General features: G+C 46.0%; 1 protein-coding gene across 4 annotated transcripts in view; it reads left to right on the top strand.

Moving 5' to 3' along the window:
• dac (dachshund) overlaps positions 1–26084 on the top strand; it is a 235431-nt gene that overhangs the window by 94371 nt on the left and 114976 nt on the right. For 2 of the 4 annotated variants that reach the window (XM_043411374.1, XM_043411371.1), the window contains exons 2-4: positions 2509–2663; positions 19593–19818; positions 23438–23500. In XM_043411374.1, the coding sequence (XP_043267309.1) occupies positions 2509–2663; positions 19593–19818; positions 23438–23500 (444 nt within the window). The remainder of the gene's footprint in view (positions 1–2508; positions 2664–19592; positions 19819–23437; positions 23501–26084) is intronic. The other 2 variants (XM_043411373.1, XM_043411372.1) reach the window with 2 other exon arrangements.

Genomic DNA, 26084 nt, shown 5'->3' with positions numbered 1-26084 from the left:
ACTCTCGGTTCAAAATTCCATTCAAATTCTAGTGTATTCAACGATAACAAAAACATTTTCCGTCTACTTTTGCGCTCCCGATCCGATTGTTGTTAGATTATTTTTATAAACTATGCGCGAGCGGTTAAGAGTCTCGAAGAGTGCGCTCTTGTTTTCGGTGTAACCTGAAGCTAAGCGGTTTAAAAGATCAACGCCTATAAGAGAACTCGTGCCCGCGCTCTCCGAGCGTATAAAACAGCGCTCTTGTCTCTCACCGTCTCAGAACCGTCTGGAATGAGCAGCGACTCTCTCCTCTCTCGCTCTTTCTCTCTTCGTGCTAAGCTTAAGCTCCTTGCACACGATACCACTTTTTCAAGCTGAATAGCACGCGTGCGCTTCGAGAAAGCACATCACGCTTGTTGTTAAGCACAAAAATGGTGGTGTGGAAGAGGCTTTTGGGACTTGAATGCGCGAGAGTTCGCAAATGTGCGAAATAGATTGATGAAAAATTTCTTAAATTTATGAACGACGAAAATGTGAGAAAAGGGGGGAGTGGAACGGTGTGATCAACGAGACTCGCTTAATTCGTGCTCGATCATTGGTTTCTACGGAGAGTCATGCGAGAAGAGTGTCGAAAAAATGTGATGTCATTGATGCATTTTGGAATTTTTCATATTCGATAACGGATTAAATTGAACCGAGTGTTAAATTCTTCGTTTGAAAATCGATCAACTCGATCGGCTCGAAGTTAAAAAAGCTGTAGAAACGTAACGCCAGAACGAGCAGTCTTCGTTGGTTTTCTCTAGTGGCGGGTTTTGAAAATAGAAAATGGAATTGGAGGCGAGGATTTGACAGGGTCAAGAGTGAGCAAGGGTGAGGGTGGGAGGAGAAAAGCAGGCGGCAAAAGCGCCAGCGTTTGTAGAGACGGGATGAAAAATTAGATTCACAAATCTGTCCGGTCTACTACGAGATTGCTCGCTTACCGTGTCGCGTAGGTTCTCAACGCGGAGGCCGAAAATCGTTGTCGAATGAAGGGGGAGGAACGGTGCATCGAATATTTTTGAGCTTAGGTGGCGAATTTTCGTGAGGAATAAAACAAATGGAAGTTTTTTTTTCGAGCTGAGAACCTGCGGAGGATTTTGACGGTGCGTGCATACGCAGGGAGCAAGAAGGTTGTTCAGGCGTCAAGAGTGAGGAGGGAACGATGAACGGGAGTGAAAAGGTCGCCGATGCTCGGGCTCCCTCTCGCTCGCACTCCGAACGACTTCGATCTCCCTCCTCTCCGTCTCTCTCTCTCTCTCTCTCTCCTGCGCTCGAAGCCTCCCGAATTTCCGCTTTTCCTTTTTCTCTTTCTTTTCCTGCATTGCATATCTCCATCTCTCGTTTTCGCACTCTCGCTTTTTCTCGCTGCTCCTCTACGTACGAGAGAGAAGGATTCGCCGTCGAAGGTCCACGAGGGCGTGCTTTCGATCTCCGTCCCTTTTCCTCCCGCCTTTTTGTGCGTGTAAGTGCGAGGAGAACAAGAGGCGTGAGTGTTGCCGGTGAGAGAGCGCCTCACTGGCGCCTGCCGTTATGAAAAATGAACATCGCTGCTCCTAACAGCCGCGCTTACACTCCGTCTTTCTGTCTTTCTCTTCCTCCGCGCCTCGATCCCCGATTGTTACGCATCCGGTTCCAACGAAATTAAAAAAAAAATAAATAAATAAATAAAAAAATGCCAAAAGTGTAATCCGCGAAACCTTTGACGCATTTCGTGTCATCCGTCATTTCGAAAACACTTTAATTTCGGAAATTTTCCATTAGAAAATTCCTCCACGATGAAGAACTTCGCTATTCTCGAAACAGCCTGAAAAATCGTCGTCTCGTTCTCGAACCAATTATAGATTTATCTTGTCACTTTAATCCGCAAATAAATCAGTTTGGTATTTAAGTGTTGTAATTCAATGACGGATTATCGTGTGCACTTTTTCGGTTTTCTCTCCTCAAAAGTCCTCTTTGTATTCGCAAAAGACGTATAAATCGATGGAAGTATCGTGAAGCCGATGCTCCGGATACAAAGAGATTCGGGTATTGAGAAAACGTTCAAAGTTTCACGTGGTCAGTGGCAGATCGAAGCTCAGTGGAACGAATCGTGAGATTTTTCCACGTTACCAAATGACTTGCAACATGTTTTTCTCTCGATTCGTTTAGTGAGAGTTGAAACAGACACTGCTGTATACAAAGAACAACGTTTCGAAGGGTAACCGCGATGAAAATAATGTTTCAGTAAAACAATTACAAATAATCGTAATTCGCATCGAGTTGACTCGACGCTAAAGAACGATTTTTCGCATCTGTAGTCCTGAGATATTACGTTCGATTACTCTTCGATCTCATGGCCTGCTGTATACAGCAATTTCGAGAGAAAAAAAGAGAAACAAAGAATGGATATGCAGTAAGCATATGAGCGGTTAAACCGCGATGCTCGGGGTAAGACGTTACCTCGATGACGGGTGTCTCTAACCACAGTAACTCTCTACCACTGCACAGCTCCAGGCCAGGAAGACCCCCGAAGAGAGCCTCCGTTGGTTTGAGCCTCGCAGCGAGTCATCTAGCAGCTGCAGCCGGACACCATCCCCAACATTCTCTCAAAAAGCATCGTATGGATAACGGTGACTACTACGAGAATGGTCATCTCGGTGAGTGTAAGGATATCTTTTATCAACATTTTAACTAGACTGATTGCCCATTTTCATTCATAATCGAAACCTAGGAAGAGGAAATTCAATTCAAATATATCGTATGGAGAGCAACAGTGAATTCTGGATAATTATTTTCCAGTGGTCAAATTACGGGGGAATTAATAGCTGCAAATTTCGAAATCGAAATTCTTCGGCAAAGTTTAACCGATTAAAAAAAGGCTCTGTCAGCCGATTTTCGCCATCGTTCTGCGTAGGCTGCCAGAGCCTTTTTTTAATCGATCAAACTGTGTCAGGGAATATCGGTTTCGAAAGTTCCAAGTGAGTTGAATCGACTGATCCACACTCTTAAAGGGGCGAATTCGTTTGAAATGAAAAATAAAGGAATCGAACGTGGCATCGTTATCGCTGCTGATCGTATATGCGCGCGTTAACAAGAGTGATGATTTGTGTCGAGCCCTGAATGCCGATACTCCGGTTGATGTATCTTGCTGACCGGTAATCACATAGATCGAAGGATAAAGCGGTCAAATGTGCGTCAAGTGGTTGACGTACCAGGGGGTTGTGGAAGCGAAATATGAGGCGCACACAGCGACCAAGAGATATTTATTTATGTATAAATGTATGCGTAAAGTGGGTGCGCGCTTGTGCAAAGGGTAAAACGGAGTGAGCCGACATCGTGGAGCAAGGCGGAGTGAGTGTGTGTGTGTGTGCGAACGCACGTTATGCAGCAACACTTGATTACTGCCATCCGTATCGCGAGGTTCTTGCGCCGCAGTGCATCGACGCACTGTGACCCTAGCAATCAATTAATTAGGGGAATCAAACACACTTGGAGTGAGCAAATTAACTGCGACTGCACTCCCGTGTTGCGGCCTCTGCGGTGGCGGTCTCTCGTGCCTATCGAGGGGGTAGCGATGCTCAGCGGCGTATTCGGAGCAAAGAGGGAGAGAGAGAGAGAGAGAAAGAGCGCTGATCAACGCTCCAGAGTCTGACCTCTCGGTTCGCATAATATTGCCGTATCCGTGTGTCCATAGGTGTACATGGCGGTCGCGCGCACTCGAATACCGGCTGGCTGCTATCACTTACCGCCCGAGCAGAAACAGGACACGCTCTCTCATCCCACATGATCCACACGCAGGACTCTCCGTTTCCCGGCAGCTTGTTTTCCGACTGGCGCACCCTTGCAGGGAATCTCTTGCGCTCTCTTGTTGTGCCAACAACCTTCTGTTGCGGAGTCATTCGCTCCCGTATTTTTGATTTTTTGAATTTCTTTGGGGGGAGATCTTCGAGAATGTTCGATTATGAGTGAAGACGATCATCAATCGGAATCGAGAGCTCCGTTCATCCGGGATCCGCTACGTCGAACAATTGCCAATTAACACACGAAGCTCAATCGGATTGTGATGCTGCGGAGGAAATTCTGCCCTTTTCGGTGGCCCCTTGCTCGAGTCTGCGGACGGTATAACCGCAGGCTAATCACGTGCCAGATATCAACATTGGTCACAGTTACGCAACCCCGGATGCGGAAATTGTTTGAGCAAATAATCGGCTCCGTGCGCGCGGGTTAAGTTTATATTGAACGGGACCAATTTTACGGGCAAATAAACCTTCCCACCGTGCGGAATTATAACGAATTAATGCCGCTGTTCTGCTTCGCTATGGTTACCTACCCTGTCCGGTAAACGTCGAAATTCTCTCGGATGTGGCAAATTAATTACGGAATTTCGCACTCTCACACACGCAGACACAAACCTACAATCCCATTCTCTCTCCCGCTCTCTTTTACCGGGATCGAAATTCCTGGAATAATTGTATGATTGTTTTACGATTGGTAGACCGCTGCTCTCTCAACATCCTGGCTCTGCTCCTGACGCTGCCGAACGTTTCTGCCCGCTGCTCGTTTGATTCTCGTTGCATTAATATCACATTCGAATCCTGCAGCTGCGTCATTGATGTTCAATTATTTCAATCAATTCGCTACTCCCCTGTGACAGACGCTTATCGCTCGTACTACCTCATGAATCGTTTCGCCGAACAAAAATCGTGCGCAGCATCCATCAAAATTCTCAACGACCGATTCCTAAACTCATTTCGTTACTCGATTCAACATTAACTTTTATTTCCGCACCATTTTTTTTTTAGATCTTCCCAATCAATTTACTGCTCTCACAACAGTTTTTCGAACCTGGAGTCGATGTTGACTGCTGCCATTTTCGTCAAATTTATTATCGCCTAGCACACCGAATTAAACTACTCTTTTCATTGAACGCGATCGATAAACACAATCGAGATCCCATCCCGATAGCACGTGTACACAGCAATAGGGCCGATTTGACCTTCCCCCCTCTCCAGCCACTGAATAGTTTTACAAGCTCGCTGCGGAGAACAATGAAGCGAAGAGTGAGCGCGTCACAGTTACGATTAATCGAGGATACGGATCTGCGTTGTCCCCGGAAAATGCAGACTGATTCTGGGACGAGATTCGATATGTTTACAAAAGCGAAAATACACGAGCACTCTTTTAAAAAATGCAACTGTTATTGTGAATCGAACTTGTAAAAACATTGGATAATTGAAAATAGTGTAATCCAAAAGCTACATAAAAAGCTACGATCGATTGCTCGACAAATGAGAATATCGGGGGCCGCAGTTGGAGGAAGACCAAAGGGTTCACACACCGTGCAAACAAAACTTAGCTGGCAAACGAGCATACGATGTACCCAGCGCACGTGTATTCTTCACAACCGTGTTCCCTTCCTCCCCGCGTTATATTATTTCCGTCGACCTAATATCCGAGTCGACGTGTGCCTGTGTTGACTCCGCTACATCCACGATAAACGTAAAATAAATATTGTGCCATCGGTAGTTTGACCCTCTGTCAGTCCGATGATTCGTTGCACCGACTGCCATTGCACCCAACGAATTCAAAATGGTTCCCCTCGCAACACGCGTTATGGGAAGTCAATTCGAGGGAACTTCGGAGGTAATTGCGGATAAAGTTTGGGGCATCGATCCACTTAAATCGGAGCTAATCTAATCGCTCAATGCTGGCATCAGTGCTGGGGACAGCTCCTTATCGGTCGACGTTCGTTTCGGAGGTTTTACGAAGCTTATCAATTTTTAGCGGTTTCAATTCTACCTTAACTTAACCTCCGATCAACGTTGTTTTCCTCGATGCACAGACACGATCGTTTGTCGTTCGAAAGCCGGACTTTTGTCTGGCGTTGATAAAAAAAAGTCACCTTCACGGTCCGTTGTTCTTGATTGGACGATCAAATTCACCAACGATAAATGCTGGCATCAGTGTAACTATTTAGCGGAGTAAATTAGCTGTATAATGAGAGCTGTTTAACGCAATAGTCGCGCTTCGGGTATCGAAGCTGGAAAAAAGGTGATGTATAGAGGGATGAAAAAGCACGAGGGTGGTGAGAAATAATGGGGGTACGATAGTCCGAGTTTTCGACAAAGCGACCGTCTGCCAATTTGCGTTAGCACGTGTTAGTTTGTTCGGCTCTCTGGTTCATCCATGCACACACACACACACACACACACACACACACACACACACACATGCATACAGTTCGCCAAACACGAGGAACGCTCGCTCGACTGATCCGTGTGTGCGTCTATCCGCGTTCGAATCGCTTTAGGGATTACTCGTAGTCTTGGCAATATCGGCGCATGTACGTGGGCTGATCTCTCGCACTCTCGTTTTACCATCACCGAGAGAATGCTCATAAAAGCATTGATTAACTGTCGGCAGTCGTAGGACGAACTCGCTTCTAAATTACGTCCTTCGTACAGCGTCGAAAATCATTGGAACATTCTCGTGCGTGCATATTTGAGCTGCTCCCTTTCACAGAGTCCCTTAAATCAATAGTTTTCACTACGATTGATACTTTTAATCGGGAAGCTTTTGTGAATATTCATTGAAAATTTCAACCGGTTTTGCCGTCATTGCTGAAGAATATATATGCTCGGCGCACCGAAGGAATTTATTATATCAGCTTATGCGGTCGAGCAGTAGGAACGCAGTAATTCGCCAGACCACGATGCTCTCTGTTCTCCCGCGGAGACAGACGGAGGAGACAGAGACAAAAGTCATCTTCGTCGCGCGCCACGAAATTGCGGTTAAGCTGGTGTGTGGAAGGCTTCTGCCAAATACATACCCGAACGAAGTAATTAACAAATTGAGGAAACTGCGGGCTGAGCTATAAGGAAGATGATTTCAGATGCAGTAGCCCTTTGCGGTCAGCCCTCCTCGCGCCTTTCGAGACTATAATTTCGTTTCAATCTTTAGACTGAATAAATATCGAATGTGTTTCGTAATCAAGCCGACTACGTCAGCTCTCGAAATTCAATTTGTTTCGAAATTAAATAAATTTGAACATCAGTGTCTAGAGCTCAGTTTAACTGTCTGAAAGCAATAAAGAAAACAAAGTCAACGACGCACGATCGAAGATTCAGAACACTGTAAATCCAAGTGTGTTATTGCCAACACACGTAAAGTGTGTTCTGTACTTAATGCCGTAAGCAAATTGTAGATTTCTTGTGGTCACTTTTTACACGCTTTATGGTGTGTTAAAAATCTATGGTTTCCTTATGGCGCTAAGTACAGAACACACTTAATGTGTGTTAGCAATAACACACTTAATGTGTGTTAGCAATGACACACTTAGATTTAGAGTGAAAAGCCTTTAAATGGAATGAAAATGAAGAGTTGAGAATAAATTCTATCGAGAAGCCTCAGATCATTAATCTCTTTGGAATTGTTTATCCGGTGAGGAACGGTCGAAGCGAGGAGTGGTGTAGGAAACACTCCATACAGTTGAGGGTCCGGGCAGCATCCCTGACTTCCTGATCACTGATGAATTCCGGGGGTCTCGGAGCGACTAGAGTCATCATCCAATCGACGAAACTCTTTTGTTACTTTCTTCGTATATGTGGCTCATTCAAGCGGGTCTGATTCTTCGAAGGAACGTCTGCGACCTCCGAGGATATAACAATCGTGTTAATTACCTGTTGATAAAACATTTGGGCCTCCTCATCGGAAATGAGGCTATGGGGATAAAAAAATCAGTGGCGTTCGAAAATGTAGCAGAGTTATACTCACTTGCAGTTTCATCCTCATCAGTTACAATCAAGGTTTAGTGTGTCGGGCTGCTGGCGCGCCGCTTGATTGTTTTTACGAGAGAGCTGGGTAAAATAAAACCGGGCCGGTCGGCTGGGTGTCCACTGAAAAGCCAGCTATGGAAAGAGACAGCGACAGCGCAAGGGAACGAGCGCGAGAGAGAAAGTGGGAGGGAAAGATAGAGGTGAGCGAGAGAGGAAAAAAGAGCTGGGTAGTCAGTCAAGCAAGCATGTACGCTGACCGTATAGCAATATAGCGATGACCGAGCCACCCGCCGTCGTTGCTGTTGGCTGACAGTTCCGCGTGCACGCATTAAACCTCTTCATTTTGGTAACACTGTTATGGCTTTACTGCTCACTCACCTCTCTCTCCTGTGTCCACTCTTTATACACATACTTACACACACGCGGAGACTCGCGCGCCTACATACGTATTTATACACATGAGCACTGACCGTAAATCAAGCGAACCGAAATTTTCGCGTTTCGCACTTTTTGCCGCGTCTCCCAACGCGAGCGAAGCAGCATCCCCCAGCAATTCTCTGTTCCCACAATGGGGGCCCCTGCAATGAAGACATCAACGTCGAGACTGTCGAAGAACTCTCGCTCGTGAACTTTCTCCGGCCTTTTCACAAACATTCTGTCATCGTACTGCTTCATTATTCGTCGCTTTCGTTACGATAAGTATACACGCGTTTACAATTACGTTTCGTACTGATGGAGCGTCGAGGAGAGCTCGAAATTTCGGGTAATTCGACAAATTGAATTCTTCTTTCTTCCCTCTATTTTGACTGCGGACTTCGAACTGGCGTTGAATGTTCGAAAATTAACGAGCCATCAATATTCCATTTCTCATTTATAAGACACTTCAGGATATCGATCGTATTTCGAGGTTGAGTTACATCGAACAGCGAATCCCATAACACTGTCAGGATGTTGTCGTACTAAATCCAACGATCGAGAAATCGCACTCGTGATCTTGCTCACTTCGAATGACATCGTGGGTGCGATCCCCGCAATATAAAAGCCACGAGACACTCACTGTCACCTGAGCAGCATAAATTTTTCATGATTTGTGTGCGCCTCAATCCGTTGCCTCTTTTTCGTCGACGCTGATAAAATGAGTCGAAAAAAAGGACCCCATTGATTGTAATGATCATAAACGATCTACAATTAGAGATTTTTGCAAAAAGCACGGAGAGACCTTTATTCTCACGATAGCAAGCAATAAAAGCAGCCCACGCTAACTCCATCCCAGCCTAAAAGTTAACGAGGGCTTACCCCCGAAGGGCGTTAAACTGTGTGAGCGTGTGTGTGTGTGTGTGAAAAAGTTTCGGTCATTCCACGTGGAAATCGCCCGAGCGAAGAAAAAGAGAGCACGCAACGGAGCAGCGGAGGGAGAGAAAAACGCGGAGGGCTGAAATTCGAGAGCTCCGGGAAGGGGGAACTCTCTCTGTCTCTCTCGTCGCCAGAGTTGTGGAAAAACTCTCGGTCGACACGACCACCAAGTGGCAACCAATTTCCTACGATTAAAGCCATGCTCCAAACACACTCTGACACAACATCTATAAACATGTACGTCACTGTACCGAGGGAGGGATGAGGTGGGGAGAAAAAAAATTGGACCAAATCCCATCCCAATTGGTGAACCGGTTCCCTGAGCTCATTCCGTCTCTTTCGTTCGTTGGTTTTCCATAGTCATTGCTCATTTCCTCGTCAGTCATTCGCACTGTGTAAAACCGCTCAATTCCTTCCTGCAAATTAATTGAGACACAACTTTGGAAGGTAGTTGAAAAGAGGCGCGACTGAGATCGCTCTTCGGTGGGGACATTTAAAATAAAAAGAATACCGAAAAGATCCAACGAGCGAACGAGCGTTCAGTGAATTAAAAGTCGCTAATTAAACCTCCCCGAACACGGAGATTCCCCAACCAACGTTTTAGCCCCGCTCTCTTGTTTCGTTTTTTCATTCGCACGCGCGAGTGAATCGCGCGAGATGAGTGCAGAGCGCGTTCGCGCGAGCTGCGCCAACGGACAGGTGTAATTTCATCTGGCGTGAGGCAGATTCAATTTCCTATTTCTCACTCTCTTATATTCCCTCGGTAAAACACACTTTCCTCTCCCGCCTATGTATACATACAGTTTACATGCAACATTGCGACGTTTATCCGGATACGCGCGGCTTTTTTTAACGAGACCACGATACCGAATGATTCCCCTATTTCCACGGGTACGGCTCTTCGTATAAAACTCATCGCTCACTCTCGTATCACTTGGTCAGAAATAACTTGGGATTTTTATAGTTGACGATTCAATCGATCGTCACACTTTCGAACCTTTTTTCCAATTCGTCAGTGGCAAATAGTTTTTTTGAGTGTTACTTTTTTATGGTTGAATGATCGTCATTCTCTTTCATGATTTTGAGCCCCATTGAAGTAATCTACTATAATTTAAACGACCGGGCTTTCGATCAAGCATAATTCACGGGTAAATTTTGTTCTTGTATCGACAGAAGTTTAGAAATTTCTTCACAAATGTGCTCACACATTAAGGACGAGGTAACGTCCATTCGGTGGAAAGAAGACCCAATTTTAAGAATTTTTTTAGACGCTTCAGGTAATGACAAATCAATTTTATTGATTGTGACATTATATATTAAAATATACGAACAATATTTCCAGAATTTTGAAAACCCGAACATCAATAATTGACTCGATGGTAGCAAATCCTCAGAGGCACTTTGGAAAAAAGTTGTCCATCAGTGAACAGTATAAATCGAAATCTACTCGACCGATCCATTTGAATTTTGTTATTTTGCGTTTTGTTATTACCCTACGAATAAAGAATAATAATTTTTCCAATGAAATAAAATCCATGATACGCCCAGTCGAATGTCTTTGTGTACGTGCGTGAGGCAGAGTTGAATAACAGACATTTAGAATCGAGTTATCGAGGAATAAGTCGGATCGAATTATCATTCGCCGGTATTTACAAACGGAGGAATGCGCTGGCAACGGTACCAGGCGATTTCGTTGTGTGGAAAAGGAATATTTTTTCAGCACGGAAGTCGTCCGAGCAAACGGAGATCGGTTCCTAGTCTTCAGTTCGAGCACGGAGTAAATTTTTTGAGAGTGACCGCACACGCGTTCTCATGCACTGGAGAGAGAAGAAATAGAAAGAGAGAAGAGGGAGCGTGAGATAGGGATAAAGGGAAAAAAGAGAAAGATAAAAGCCTGGCTGCGTTCACATCGGATACGTGCTCTTTATTTTAATTACCGCATAAAACGATAAACAATGGCCGCAGATGCTTTGACCGCGGTAATATGCAACACTGCTGGTCAAAAGAGCTACACTGCCCTGGGATAACTCTAACGCAGAAGTCGACTCTGAAACCATTAAATTTTCCATTGCTCTGCAGTCTGCGTTATTAGTTGTGCTAGATATCGGACTGTGCTCAAATCCTTGTGATGGCCCTGAGAGAGACAATATGACGAAAGAGGAAAGAAAGAGTAGGAAGAAAAGGAAGGGGGGGAGAAGGGGAAGGAGAAAAATGAGAGAGGAATTCTGAGCCATGCGAAAGTGAAGAGAGCCTTTAAATCGCTCAACAGTTGGATTCGTATGGCGCCATCAAAAGGCATAAACCTGCCAACCGTAAAAACTTCATAAACGTATGAAGAGAAGGGCTTGTAGCGTGTACGTAGCGTGGTATTTCAATTTACGCGCACACCCTTATAAGTATCGGAATTTTCAAATGTCCGATTTTAAACGAACATTCGTTCTAATTGTATGCCCTTGTAAAGATCAAAGAAAACTAAACATTCTTCATTTTGATGTATTATTTACTTAATACAAAATTGTATCCAGTAAAAAAACCCTACTAACTTTTTTCCTATCGACCTTCCAGAATGAGAGTAACCATCGATTATTCCTGGCTCGAAAATTCTGAATATATCTCTCAAATAGTGAAAACATTAGTAAAAAGATCCGAAAAAAATGAGCTCAATGCTTCCGAGGGTTAAAAAAAATGCTCTTCTCTCTATTTCTGGATATACTCATTGTGTGTGTGTCTGTTTCGACAGAATTTATACTTATTAAAAAGAGAATAGTGTATTGTCGGGAAGAAGATGAACGAGAGAGAAAATAAAGAACCGGTAAGGGCCGTCTGTCAGCACGTCGCGTCGACTATACCCGCGGATATATCTACATTAGTATATCTGTATTTGTGTATTCGTCCTGTCGAATGGACAAAAGTGCCCTACCTGCTCCTGGCAAGCAGCCGAGGCCCAGTCAGTCAGAAGATATTAATAACGAAATATGATATAATGGAAGCATCCCCTGCGAAATACAATACAATGTTTATGCACCGGATTAACCGATGTTGTGGGCCGATGTCGAAAAAGTATCGACCATCGAGCGGGGAAGAGTTTACGTTTAAAACTCTATTGCGATGTATCTCGAGACTTGGACTAGATATTTGCCGGGTTTCGAACGGGCAGATGGTACGGAAAAATGATGTTGGTAACAGAAAGAGAGAGAGAGAGAGAGAGAGAGAGAGAGAGGAAGAAAGGGAGAGGAGGGGGGAGGCGACACGGACTTCGATCTATGCCGTTGATACGCGAGCGCAAGAGGCAGCGAAAGATTTCCTCTCGAGATAATCGAGTTCGATTTTTCCTTTTTTTTCATTCACTTTTATATGCGTTCTTCCGTTTCTCTAGCTCGTTATATTCATTTCTTTGTCTGCCTTCTCATATTCGAAATAATCGTGGACGAATGCTAGAACGAAAAGTGCTTGCAAAGTTCTGTTGTCATCGACAGCTCGAGTTTGCTGTGAATTTCAACGGGATTGCGATCGTTATTCTCTTCTATTTTGACAATTATGCTTCGCGCGGTTACTCCAGTGAGCGATCGAGGACTTCCATGTTTTATCGATTCGTCGAGCCCAGGAATATTTATCGGCAACATTGATAATAATAAGAAGTGGTTAACGTTGTGACAAACAACCGGTTTCTTAAGGCATTCGTGATCGATTCATTGAATCCAGTAAAATGCATTCGTATCAATATTAGAGCTCGGAGTCGTTGATGTTATCGAGTTGAGGGCGTGGTCCAGATCCGCGATTATGCGTCATGTGTATAACTATAAACAGACTCGCACGCGCGTGTAGATCGTTCGAGATCATTTTTATAAAAGTTTTGTACCAAAGAATATGGTTCTCGAAGATCGCGATACGTTATGAAAACACAAAATATCTGTATCTTCGTTGAATTTGCTCACCCAATCATTTGGTTTTTTTTCTCTCTTTGGGGCATCGCGCATTCCACATTGCTCTGGCCGGTACACCTTTTGTGATAACGCCCGCGCCACTGGACCCCCAAATAAAAAGTGCTCCTCGTCCTCGTGCGCAGAGGGCAAGTAGTGACCTCGAAAATAGTTAATTCACCGGAACGAGCGCCTGAGCGAGGGTAATTTTCGACCAAATTGTATTCTTCAACCTCCGCTCTGAATACGGCCGGGGCGAATATGATTGGAGAAACGAAAGAAGATAAAAATGGAGCCAGCCGGAATGGAACGATGATCTAGAACACATCGACAACGTTTTCCATCCAATCGTTTTAGCCTGTTTACCAATAATTCTCAGAGTGTGTCACGATGAGGCATAGCACGGTTGTTAGTCAAAGGTTTATTGAAGCATACGTCGGTGCCAACATAATTAACTGGAATGGAAGCAAACATGATGAAAGAAGCACGTTATGAAGCTGGTCTCAGAGACAAGCTCTCGTACAATCAAAAACATGGAGCCGAAGGAATCTGCGGCGTTCAACGACGAGTATGCATTCGTATACACACATACAAAGTTTCGTGTGGGCTAGGCGAGATGAAGAAGCGAAGGGGGTCGAGCACCAGCGAGACAGAGAAAGAAAGTTACAAGAAGAAACATTCGCGCGCGCACGAGGAGTGTAAATAATACTGAGGTTGATTGTGGGCGTGGCTGACAGAACTCTAAAAAGCTTCGACTATATATCAAACGGTTTACTGCCCTTGGATGATGCTCGAACGACTAGCGAAGCCGCGCGCGAGAGAGGGACCCGCGCTCGCGCCATCACACACAGAGCCTTCGAGAAGAACAAATAGCGTGGAGCCGCAGTTCATACACATCTCGATGTAATGTGGCGTTATTTGGAGTGCGAGTGAGCGGCAGGCCCGGCGATGCAGATTAGCTTTCGAAGTGTGGAATGCTACGAAACAAGTGCTGCCGAGGAAAGAGAATGACGAGGTAAGAAAATGCCTGCAAATACGTTCTTCTGCGGCGCGTTTATTAAACGCGATGAAAGCGATTGAGGCGTTCGAAGTGACGAGAATATGTGCGTGGAAGAGGGCGAGGAATCGCCAGCGCAAACTCAACCGTCCACTCGCAGCCCCTCGCTCACCCCGCACATACTTTATATTGTCGTTATATGGCATAGAGGACCGCTCGAAGCGAGGAAGATTGGTCGCTCCTTCGACTCACTCGCAACTCTCCTCCCGCTTATTCGCCGGCTTTCCGTCTATTTATCGCCCGTAACGTACCTATGTCTCAATACTTCAATACGCCTCATCCTCCTCTTCTTCTTCTTCTTCTTCTTGCATATCCTCCCAGAGTGGGAGATGCTGCGGGAGGAGAGAACTCGGGAGGGACGGCTGACGAAGAAATCGCGAAGATGAAAAAGAAGCAGGAAGAAAAGCCGGAGGAGGACAGACAGCGAGCGAAACTACTACTGGCTGAAAGAGCAGAAGAGCGTGGAAGAAAGAGCGAGCCCAAGGCACCGGCTCTCTTCCTACCTTCCCTCTTGCCTGCGTACCTATCGCCCGAACAACCGATCCGGCAATGGGTGAGGTGTTCGCTCGACCGTTCGATACCTTGCTCTCGTCGAGTCGCTAGTTCTCTCCCTCTCTCTTTCTCTCCCTTTTTCTATCCTTTTTAGCAAGAAGCCTGCAGCCGTTGATGCCGCTTCTGCTGCCGCTGCTCCTGCTGCTGTTCTCTTCGTCCGAGGTCTCTCCTCCTCCTCCTCCTTCTCATCGGAGGCCTACTCGATTACTTGAAAAACCGGATTCCTCGCGCGCACGAAACTGTGTGTTTCCCCGTCTACGTACACCGCCAACTCTCTTCGTGCGTTACCAATACTCACACGTGCAGTTTTGAGGCTGCGCTCGCGCTCGCGTATTCCGTTTGTATGCATATCGTACGTACATCGTGCGCTACGCGGGGCTCGCTCGATCCTCGGATACTGATTCATCTCTGGACCCCTGCTTCGATCGTCTCGTCCGTCGGAAACGTCGATATCTCCAGGCGTGCGGAAACCTCTGCGGGTTTTTTCCTTACAAATTCAACGCCATTCCCAACATTTTGGCTTTCACTCGATTCCTATATCAATTCCAAAGTATCTGTACTTGGAAATTCCGCACAAAGATTCAACTAGACCCGGCCCTTGAACCGTCGCAGAAACATTCGTTCACGGAACCTCTGCGTTCATGCTAAAATACACACGTGTCCTGTCCCCACACGTGCAAATATGAATACGCGTATGTGCCCGGGGAATATTTACCGAGCAGGGATGCTCCGGGGGAACTACTCGTTTGCTGAGGCTCCGCATATATCTGGGCTGTATCGCGCGCGCATACCACCGGTGTAATTCGGTGTATCCTCCGCGATCGGTAAGAACAATACCACGGCCCAAGGCATTCGCCGAACAAAGGGCTAGATTTTCCAAATAATTTCACTCGTCTCTCGACCTTACCCCCCTGTCGTCGCCGTGCCTAATTTACCGTCCTCTCCGCTCTCGCCCTTCTTCCTTTTGTTTACCGAAAGGCAATCACGTGAAAAAATTTAATCCCGCGTCAGTCTTATTCCGGTTGTGTTGCTCGCTACTGTAGCTTCGGTATCAGCACAGAAAAACCCGTGAAGCAGAACTCGTGAGTTACAGCTGGCGGTGGAGATTCGGTGCGTTCGAGTTGGGAGGAAACTGCGAAAATATTCGCAGCCATTTGTCTTTTCTCGTTTCGTAGACATCTCGGCTCGATCCTGTCGGTTGTTTCTGCGCGTTGTTTTCGTACAGTAAATACGAACGAGTGATTTTCGTCACGGAATGTACAAGTACACCAAAACGTCAGTGCGGCGCATTTTGATTAAAACGAAAGAATCTTGAAAGTCATCACACTGGATACGCATCATTTGGAAATGCGTTTTGAGTTCGTTTTGGGTGATTCGATGATTAATGATTCCGACAGCGGGTCAGAGCGGTATGCAGAGATCACGAGGGTTAGGCCGCGAGAGAGTATTTCCATCTCATTTCAAACGGCGATTAATGTTCTTGCATTTTGTAATTAACACTGGTTGAGGGCAAATGAAGGAACGGCGTGGAGGATGAAGTAGCGTCGAGAGTCATCTCTTGTTGTGCGCACGAGCTTCGAAACTGACTGGTGTTAGCGGATGAAATGTACCGGTGCATAAGTATTAAGGGAAGGGGGGCCGCAGTGAGACGGAGAGAATGAAGAGTCGCGAAGAAGAAGCGAGCCGAAAGAAGCTCGCGAGAGGGAAGGACGGAGCGAAAGGCGTCTCTATGTGAGTGAGGACTGTTGGACGTTGGTGGAGGGTCCGCGGATCTTGCCGGCATAACTATCCAGCGAGGTCTCTCCACATGCCACTGCAGAAGAGTCAGGCCAGACAGAAAGCGGTCTGTATAATTATGGGTTGTCACCTCATCAGCTCGCGAGCGGGGGGCAACGGAGGGCAGGCCGGGTGCCGGTTCATCCGGAGGACCGGGTGATCCACTGCACCAACAGCTATATGGTCCTTTTGATGCTTATTTCTCTCTCTCTCTCTCTCTCGTCTCTGTTATTCTTTCATTCGGGGGAGGTTACAAAAGTACGAGTCTTTAAGCTCAAATTGTGTTTTATCGTCCCTCGCGTATGCCTACTCGAAGCCTTTCTCTGTGGTCTTGTTTTCTCGGCATCCACGATCATGTTTGAAGAAACCCGGAGGCTTTGGAGAAGAAAATATTGGGAACTGAAGAATCTTTTCCTCCGAGGGTTTTTTGGCTCCGTGGATCACAGTCCTGTCGTAAAACTGAATTTAGGTTCAAGTCGCAGTTCGATAACCATGAAAACCTGAAACCTGATATTCCTCATGTGCAGCATGACACCAATCAAAGCTAGAAACGTGACGCTCGATCTGTGCATTCGAGTTAGTCCCAGACAGTGAGGTTCACAACGACGACGAAGAGGATGCTGTGCGCTAACATCATCTGCAACGATACACGTGTATTGCTCTTATAGAGCAACTGTATCGGTATACGTACGTATCGAAGCACTGAGAGACAAGGGAAGAGTACGGGCGCGAGAAGGACCGAGGCTAAGTGGAGAGTTTAGAGGGATTTCATTAAATCATATGGATTGGGGATAATGTATGTTATTGAGCGGAGCGTTCAAATCGCGCTCTATAAGTTGTAATAAGTCCAATTTTAGGGCCGGTCATAGGGGGGCCCCTGAACAATCTGAGCAGTGGTTCCCAACGGGGATAAATCTGCTTTCGGGTATTGCACGATATGTCATGATGAGCGGGTTTTAAGTTGCCAGGTGAATGGCGATCGCTGCCAACGACCGAGGATCCACGAACCCACCACTTACTCGTCAAACGGCCAGCCGGTCCACTAAAATCACTGCCATTTAGATAATTTGTAATGAATAGGCACACACTCTTTCTCCCTTTCTCCCTCTTTCGCTCTGGCTTTCTTTATCCATCCATCGCATCTTTGAATCTTACCATCACCAAATACAATTTTTGTCCTTCCCCCCTCCCTTTTCTCCGGGTCCCAATACGCTTCAGCACTCGGTCCTGCACAGTTGAGCGACTCGGTTTGTTTCTCGTCGTTCATTTTACTCCGAGGCAAGTCTGTTGTTCGAAATATTATTTTCCAACTGCACTCAGAACGTCGCACCGGATCATCCTGCCCTAGAAACGAATTACTCTGAAATCCAAAATTCCACGATTCCGAGTCTACATAATTCTTCATAATTCCAACTCTTTGGAATTATGAAGAAGGAAGAATAAATAAAAACAGCGAATAAAATGGGCATGTCGCCACACTCGGAGCGAGACTTTCAAATGAGATAAAGTGAAGCGGACTCTCCGGTTATAATTTGTAGGATGCAGCTCATGCTGGCCAAGTTTCTCGATGCCTAGTCGCGCCGCGTGATGCGCGGTTAGTGTGTGGTGGTCAGGGTGCGGACGCGGGCTGATCGCGTGAACACGCGCCTTCTCTCCTTCTCTTCGAGAGCGCGGTGCGAGGGCCCAGGATCGATGGTAAAGAGTGTGCAGTAAAGTAGAGACGAGGAAAGGTGTTCGCCTGTTTCACTGTTGGACGCGTCGAGATATCTGTCTCTGTTCCGTTCTCCGGGCGCTCTCGGTCCTCGATGTTATACATACAAAGTGGAAATGTGTGGAGACCGCGAAACGAGAATGAAGTGTGTAGCCGCGCGAGAGTCGAACGAACCGATGACTCCGCGGCGATGAGTCCGCTCGACGCACACACTTTTATATCCGTGAATACAATAACGCGCGGGCTCATAGCAGTGTACACATGTGAATATCGCCAGGAGATGCGTTATTAAAAGCGGACCCGCCAATTTCACCTCTCGAACGGAAAAGGGATAGAGGCTTCCCTCTATCCGAGAGTTTACCGAACCGCGTATTTGCAAACTCATTTGTATTCACGAGAATCCCGCGCGCGCGCGCGCGCGGAAATACACAGAATTCATATTTTATCGGTTCGTGTGTGCGCATGTATACGCACATTCTTGTATTACGCGTGTATATTTAGAAACAAACGAGAGGTATGACGAAGAGAGAGGGAGAGAGGAAAGAAGGGAAAAAGAAATCGAGAGAACATTTAAGAGGAGCGCGAACAGAGGAGAGATGAAAGACGGATTTGGATGTGAGATCGAGGGGGGTGAATCGAAGCGGCAAGCCGCTGCTCTCTCCTCTATGCATGGAAAATTCACCCCCATCGATGACGCGCACGTAACCAAACCGCGACGAGGGGGAACAGGAGGACTTATCAGTCGCACACGCGAGGCGTTCGCATAACAAACGACCAGCCTCACTCCAGTGGATATCGTTGGTGGGTGTCTCATCCGCGCGGAAAACGCCGGGATTCGCGCTCAGAAGAATCGACGTGACTTGGCATGCATTATCGTGCCGGCGACGTTATTTTCGTCCCCGTTCCTCCACTAACCGATCTTTCCAGTTCGAACGATTTGGAGAAAATTTTATTATTTTATCCTTATTTTTGGCACTGCGCGAACATTCGCCGCAACTTCTGCCAGCAGCCCGAGCATCATTCATCATCGTGTTACGTACGCGAATTACCGCGGACATTTGATGCCCCCGGAATATCTCGCGAGGATCTGGAACCCTGACGCTTCTGTTAAGTCGCTCGGCAAACATCGACAGTCCAAGCAAATCAGGGCTAAGGGATTATGCCACGAGCTGGTCCACTGAGGACGCCAAAGTCGTTATTGATATTTGGCTAAACCAAGGTCGCTGCTCTATGGTGATCCATCAAGTCTCCGGAAAGTCTCCCTCTAAAGAAATTTCTGCACCGATCCATTTGAACCATTGACGAAATTACCCTCAACTGATGAGTTCCTCACATTCTCATTGGCTCTGTTCAATAATCGAATTCTTCAACTTCGTGTACTCAATAATAGCATTCCTCTCTCATTAGCCTCCTCACATTCTCATGTTTCGTTCTCCATGATTTTCCAGATGTCGCACGAATGGAGAAATCGCCCCTCCTCGCCAACGGTTACAATCAACCACCGACCCATCTGAGTCACATGCAGTATATGCAACTCGGTGGTCATCCTGGAGCTGGACACACGGCGATACTTTCACCGGCTAGCCTGCCACATCATCTGCAAGCTCAGGTTCAAGCACGGGTCGAACAAGGCCTCAAAGTCAATCCAAACATGAACATGGAGGCTCTTGCGAGGTTAGTTGAAATTTTTTATATTACATTTTGAAAGACGAAGATAAAGGGTGGGGATCAAATGTTGGAATGACTAAAATTTCGAACAGCTAAAATCTCGAATTTATAAACTTCGAATGATAATATGGAGACGGATAGATTCGACCAGAGCTTTGAATGCCGAAAATAAATAAAGCAGAAACTACAGGGTTCGAAGAACGTTTACATCGAAAATAAAATGTAACAATCGCCCATAGGACGATGATTAAAATATCGTTTTTTCGAAAATTCGACTATCACTCTTTCGATTCATAAATTAATACAGTCAGCGATACTGTGAAAATTCACAATTTTGAAAATATAATAACGAAAGACCAAATATTACTCAGGTTGAAATACTGAAACACCAAAAAGTTGAACGGTCAAAATAGCGAAACGTTAGAAAGTCGATCGATCAAAATAAAGAAATGCAGCGGAGCTCCAAATACACGCGTCTCACTCACTCACTTACTCAGACCGGTGATCTCCAATTTTAAACATCGCCATTTTGACTTTCGCCTTTTCGAACTATCGCTATTCCGCATATCTAAGTTTTATAGGCTCCAAAAATTCACTTTCGATTTTTTGCTACTCTATATTCTGGTCTGTCTGTAAAACAATTACTCTCCATTTTGAATTCGAAAATATGAACTTTTGACATTCGGATGGTCTGTTAAAATTGCATTCGAAATGAAAACTATTGAAATATATATTTTCGGGTGAATATGAATTCAAAGAAAGAATTTTTGATTAAACGCGCAATCTGCTGAATAGTCGATCGGGAATAAGAATTTCGAATTATTTATTTTTCTTCAAACTGATATCACAACTTTAAAAATTTCGAAATATCGACCGTTCTACAATTCAGTTATTCGACATATTGAACCCCACCCGAAGATAAATTAGTATGAAAGTTTTTGCTTTTTCGAATTATAAATCAATCAATCAACTTATATGAAAAAAAAAAAACATTAAAATCGCTTTAAAAAAATATTTCAAATTCCCGTTGAATACCAATCGCAGCATTCAATATGCGATTGAAAATGTTTTCGTGCCGGATTTCCTTGAAAAGTTTAGGCGGGCCTTGGTAAGATTTTCGGCGACTTAAAATGTGCTACATTCAGTTGAGGAACGGCGTACCGACGATGCCAACGAAGGAATGGGGAGAAGCTAATGATATATCGCGGAAATGAGTAAATGTCGGGGCCTCTGACGCAGCGGGAAACATTTTCATTAACTCAGGGGCTCTTTAGCGTCTATCGCCGAAGAATAAGGGAGAAAAGCGAGTTACAGACTCGAGAATTCTACACGCGGGAAAGCATTTCGCTCAAAAGCTTTGTGAAGTTTCTTACACGGGAGAACTCAAAATGGCGTGTGCAATAACAGCTCGAGTCTTCCGTCGCAAATGTCGACAGCGAACGAACGTTGACACGAATTTGCGTTTTCTCAAGTCTTCCATTAGCAGTAGCTTCAAGTTTATTGGATTCTTTGTTTTTCTGGAGAGCTTCGCCACGATCGAGACGTTTTCTCGCCCAACGATGAGATGGGTGAACCGACCTTGCTAATTATTCGATAACGTATTGCGCAGGGTATGCAGAAATAGTCGCATTAGCTTCTCAAGAGAATAGAAAATTGGATTTATTTATTTATCAGTTATGCAGTATCTCGTGAGCAAGTCACTGTCTTGGATGACGGAGAATGAGAAACAGAGAGAAAGTGAGAGGGCGCGAGTGAAAATAAAAGAGAGAGAGAGAGAGAGAGAGAGAGAGGGGCGAAGTGGGCGCTCTGTAACAGCGTCTTGTAAGCGAAGGGTGAACGTCGTCGTCGTAGTCTTTAGTTGGTAGGGAGACGAGGCCAAAAGAATACAACTTTAAGAGGATTTGAAAAGACGAGCGAAGCCGTGGAAATCCGAGGGGTCTCGACACTGCTTGATCTTTCTCTTTGCTGCTTCGTCTTATTCTCCTTCTGCGCTCTGTCTCTCTGTCTACGTCATCAGCGCTGCTTCTTCTCTCTCCCTTTCTCTCTCTTCTTCGGACTGACTTGACTCGCTCATCCTGCTACTTTCACCGGTTAAGTTTGTTTCCTTAACGCGAGTTTCTCGCTCCTGGTTCGTTACTCGTATTAGATTACACAAAACGTGGAGACCTTATCGACCTGCAGGGCTAAGGGTCGCAACTGGCGAAACCTCGTAAAAAGGCCAAAGTATACATGCATCCTGAACGCGGCAGGGGAAAGCAGAAACGATCGTTCTCGCCCGCATTCGCATTTTCACACGGATTTTTTTGTACGTCGGACGTTAGCAAGATTTTTTCGGAGGTCGAGACACGACAATTTGGTCCCAGATTCTCCCAGACACCCTCGGTTCCCTTCTTTCTTTCGAAAAGTTTCAAAAAATACCCACCACTCTGTTGATTCTCGATAAAACATTATTTCCAATCATGCAGACATAGAAATATCACGTAGCCGATACCCTCGGAGCTTGCAATACGCAAAGAAACTGGGTCACGTTTCTCTATCGTGAATAAAATTATAACGTCGATTGATACGAGATGAATTGGGTGCGGGAAGAGGGATGATTCCGTCAGAGACGTACGGAAAAGGGTCGTGGGATCCATCACGCATCTATTTGATGTTTATATACACTATATCCCATGTGCCTAACGTTAATAACGATCAGAAGGCGTCACCGCACGTTCCGCATTATGATTTCAGCGCTTTGCTTTTAATTAAAATGCAAATCTATCTAGCCCAGAGAGGAGCGTCCTAAGGGTGAGAGAGCGAGTGAGAGAAAGAGAAGGAGCGAGGAATCGGGAGGTAAGACGGATTACGTCTGGGGAGGCGGGGGGTTGGGCGCGACGACAAACACCGGAATATGATTAATTCAACGCAACCCCATCTTTCCTACTTGCCTGTTTTCCTCTTATGTGTCCCAGGATGTTCCAGCATCCCCAACATCCTCTCTGTGCGTCACCTCTGACCTCGCTGCTCTCTCGGCTGATTCACTCTCTCTCTTTTTCTTTATCGAATTTATAACTACGATCTTCTACACGCTCGGCTTGCTTTCGCATCTTTTCATCACTCTCTCGTCTCCGGATCGACCCCAACGTCCGAAAAGGATACTCCGCCCGTCCATTTTCCACTAAATAAATACTCCCGGGCCCGATGCTCTCGCGCTTATTTCCACCCTTCGGAAAAGAAATGCTCCCCCGCCGATAATCATTCCTGCCAAGGACTTTTAACCGAGCTTTGCTAAATGGCTGTACAATTTTTTGATGCTGATTAATTTGCGACTTCATCCGGGAGATCCGGAGCTCCGTGGGTTTTTATTTTCACCGCTTTTTCTTAATCAACTACTTCAAAGCTTCCCTTCAATCCTGTCGATTGATTGGAGAGACATGGCACGCGAGAGCAAATCTTGTAACGGTCCATGTGGACTTAAAATATCAAATAACGCCGTCTCTTAAGTTGCAAGACTGTTTACGTGGATTTTCGAAAAGAGAGTTTCAAGAAAGTTCATCAGGCTTTTCCTCTGAGACATCTCCGTCCCTATAACCAGCGATGCAGCGCCGATTTTCAAGCATCTTTGCATTTTTCGTGTTCGCAGATCGGGACACGTATGGGAAAACTGCCGAGCAGCCTACGAGGACATCGTAAAGCACCTTGAAAGGTAAGCAGAAGTGAAACAGCATGAATTAAAAATAAGCGTAATATTAGGCAAAACGATGCGAAGAATCGTCGGTAAAACTTACGGCTGGTTTAACGCCGGCTGTTTATAAAGTAACTCTTGATAATTCGGAGTTTCATCAGAGCGTCAAGCCCGACGAGGTGATTCCGATAATTCGGCAATGTTTGACAGGCGAACCGTGTTAAAATACAGTGTCACATGCTACGGAATCGCCCCGAATTTTCGAGTGGAGCCCACTATCGTTTATCGGTCGTATATATGCGGAGGTATAAAGCTCCGCACCGGCAGTTCGATCATAATTCCCAATTAGCCGAAAAATTGGTAGTATCCCGGGGAGTTTCAAGCGGTTCTAATATATATACATAAATTTTCATGGATGTGGGAATGCTCGAGTGTAGCAAAATAAAACGCTCGTACGGAGAGAGTGAGTTTTCGATGCAACGAGAGAGAGAGAGAGAGAGAGAGAGAGAGAGAGAGAGAGAGAGAGAGAGAGAGAGAGAGAGAGAGAGAGAGAGAGAGCAACGCATCTCGGAAACACGCAGCGGGCGGCTTTTGTATGCGTTTGTCCATCGTGTATTGCACTTCCGATAAATCAGTATTACCGTCAACATCGAGAGTTTCCGGTGGTCCGACGGGTTGAGTCAACCCAGCGCGCTCGCTTGACGCGGTAATGCCAACATGATTTGTACCGTTCGTCCTCGCTATCTCGCGATCTATATCGTCCGCAGCCTCCGCTGTGTTTCGAAGCCTCTCTCTGATGTCGCCCAAACCCCCTTGTATACAGTCCTCACACACGCGAAGCTTTCTCCATTCCTCTCTCTCTCTCTTTCTCTTCCTCACTCACGATGGCCTCCTCTGTTGCTCCCTGTGACCCACCGGCGATGCTAGCGTTACTGGAAACTAACACCAGCCTGCTTTCCAACGTGTCCTCCCCATGCTAGGATAGCTGGAGGCAATTCGGCGGGTATACTCCGAGTCGTGATCCCCCCGCGGCATCACCGAGCCAGCCACGAGGTTACCCTGTGATCCTAACCACTTGTCACTTCACGGGACGCAGATCATCGTCGCGACGGGCCCGTCCATCATTCGGGGATTAAATCATTCGAATCTCTCCCGAACCCTCCCCCGTTTCGACCTCTCGTCGTCTCTTCTACATTCGCAAGCGAATGCCTCCTAAACTCGTTACGATCGGAACCTCTTTCGAGAATTCTTTCAACGTTGAACCACGGCCAAAGCTCCGTTGATCCGAATTTCCGAGCGGAGCTTCATTGTCCCTGGTGCATGGCAGCAGGCTTGGCAAAAATCGAAGCTCATTGGCCGAGGGTCACTGGCGCAATGTATTTTTTATTGCAATCAAACTTTTGCCGGTTGCAAACTCATGCTCCTGCTGTAGAACCCAGGCAACGAATGATGTTGGACAGAATGAAAATTTCATCTCGCTGACCTTATTCGCGAGTTTAAAAACTGGCAGCTCTCATCGCTTGGAAGTCTGCGAATGACTGTTCAATATCCACGGACTCGTGCGCTAAACAACAATCGAATATAAACATGAAGGAGGGCTCGTAAAATGAGAGTTCACTGAGAGAAGAAAGCGCAAACGAGAGTGGGAATGCAATTCCGATAAGGTGCCAGCAGAGAATTGGACGCGTTAATGCGGAGGGTCGGAAATACGAGTGCACGGCTGTGACGGCGATCGAGAGAGTCTGAAAGAGAGAGGGAGAAAAATGAAAAGGGTTTGACCGAAAAAGAAAGGGAATCGACACTTGGCTGGTTGGAAACGTAATTTCCAATTCAAAGGCAATGACCACTTGGCCACTGGCTATTGCGATACTCTCCTAACAGCGTATATACGTATCTACTGATGTAGATTCGCATATATTTATATATTGAAACGTCGTCGAACCCTCTCTCACTTGCTACATGCATCGGGTGATTTGGCCCCTCACTCGATTTGCCTCTTCGTCTCTCTATCTCTATTTGCTTTTAGCGACCCACGCGGCTTCGTCAACCGGACAAACGCGTATTGTGATTTCAGCCTTTGACTCTCCGTTATATACCGCGTGCGACTGCTGCTTGCGCCATTCGATGAACGTTTGCCCCGCGTTTGTTGGGGAGGTGTCCGAGGGTTGAAAATACGACGAGGTGGAAGAGTACAGAGGAATCGAGCGAAAGCAGCAACATTGTGGCTGGTGGGGAGAGCGAGGGGAAAGGGTTGAGTTTACGCTGGACGCCGCACGATATGCGGAATAGGGGTGCGAAAAGGGACGTTCGAACCGCGCCCGTGAATATTCATGGCTGACGTGCCCTAGACGAAATCGGACGCGTTGCGACTGACACTGATGTAGACCTTTTGTTTATCCACATCGCGACTCTCCGAGTCTATCTTCTTCTGTCTTCCAAACGACAAATGAACCCGAGACATTCGCCGAGTTGACCAAATACTTCGGTGTTCGCCAATAAGTTCGCTCCAACCGAATTTTCTTTCAAGTACACCGGAAGTGCTCCTCCTCTCGCGATGTGTAGCTTACGAATACAAATTGTTTTCCCATCGGGTTTCGTGGAAGCT

Source organism: Venturia canescens, chromosome 2 (genome assembly GCF_019457755.1).
Source record: "Venturia canescens isolate UGA chromosome 2, ASM1945775v1, whole genome shotgun sequence".
Taxonomy (NCBI): Eukaryota; Metazoa; Arthropoda; class Insecta; order Hymenoptera; family Ichneumonidae; genus Venturia; species Venturia canescens.
This window is presented reverse-complemented; position numbering and strand designations above follow the sequence as displayed.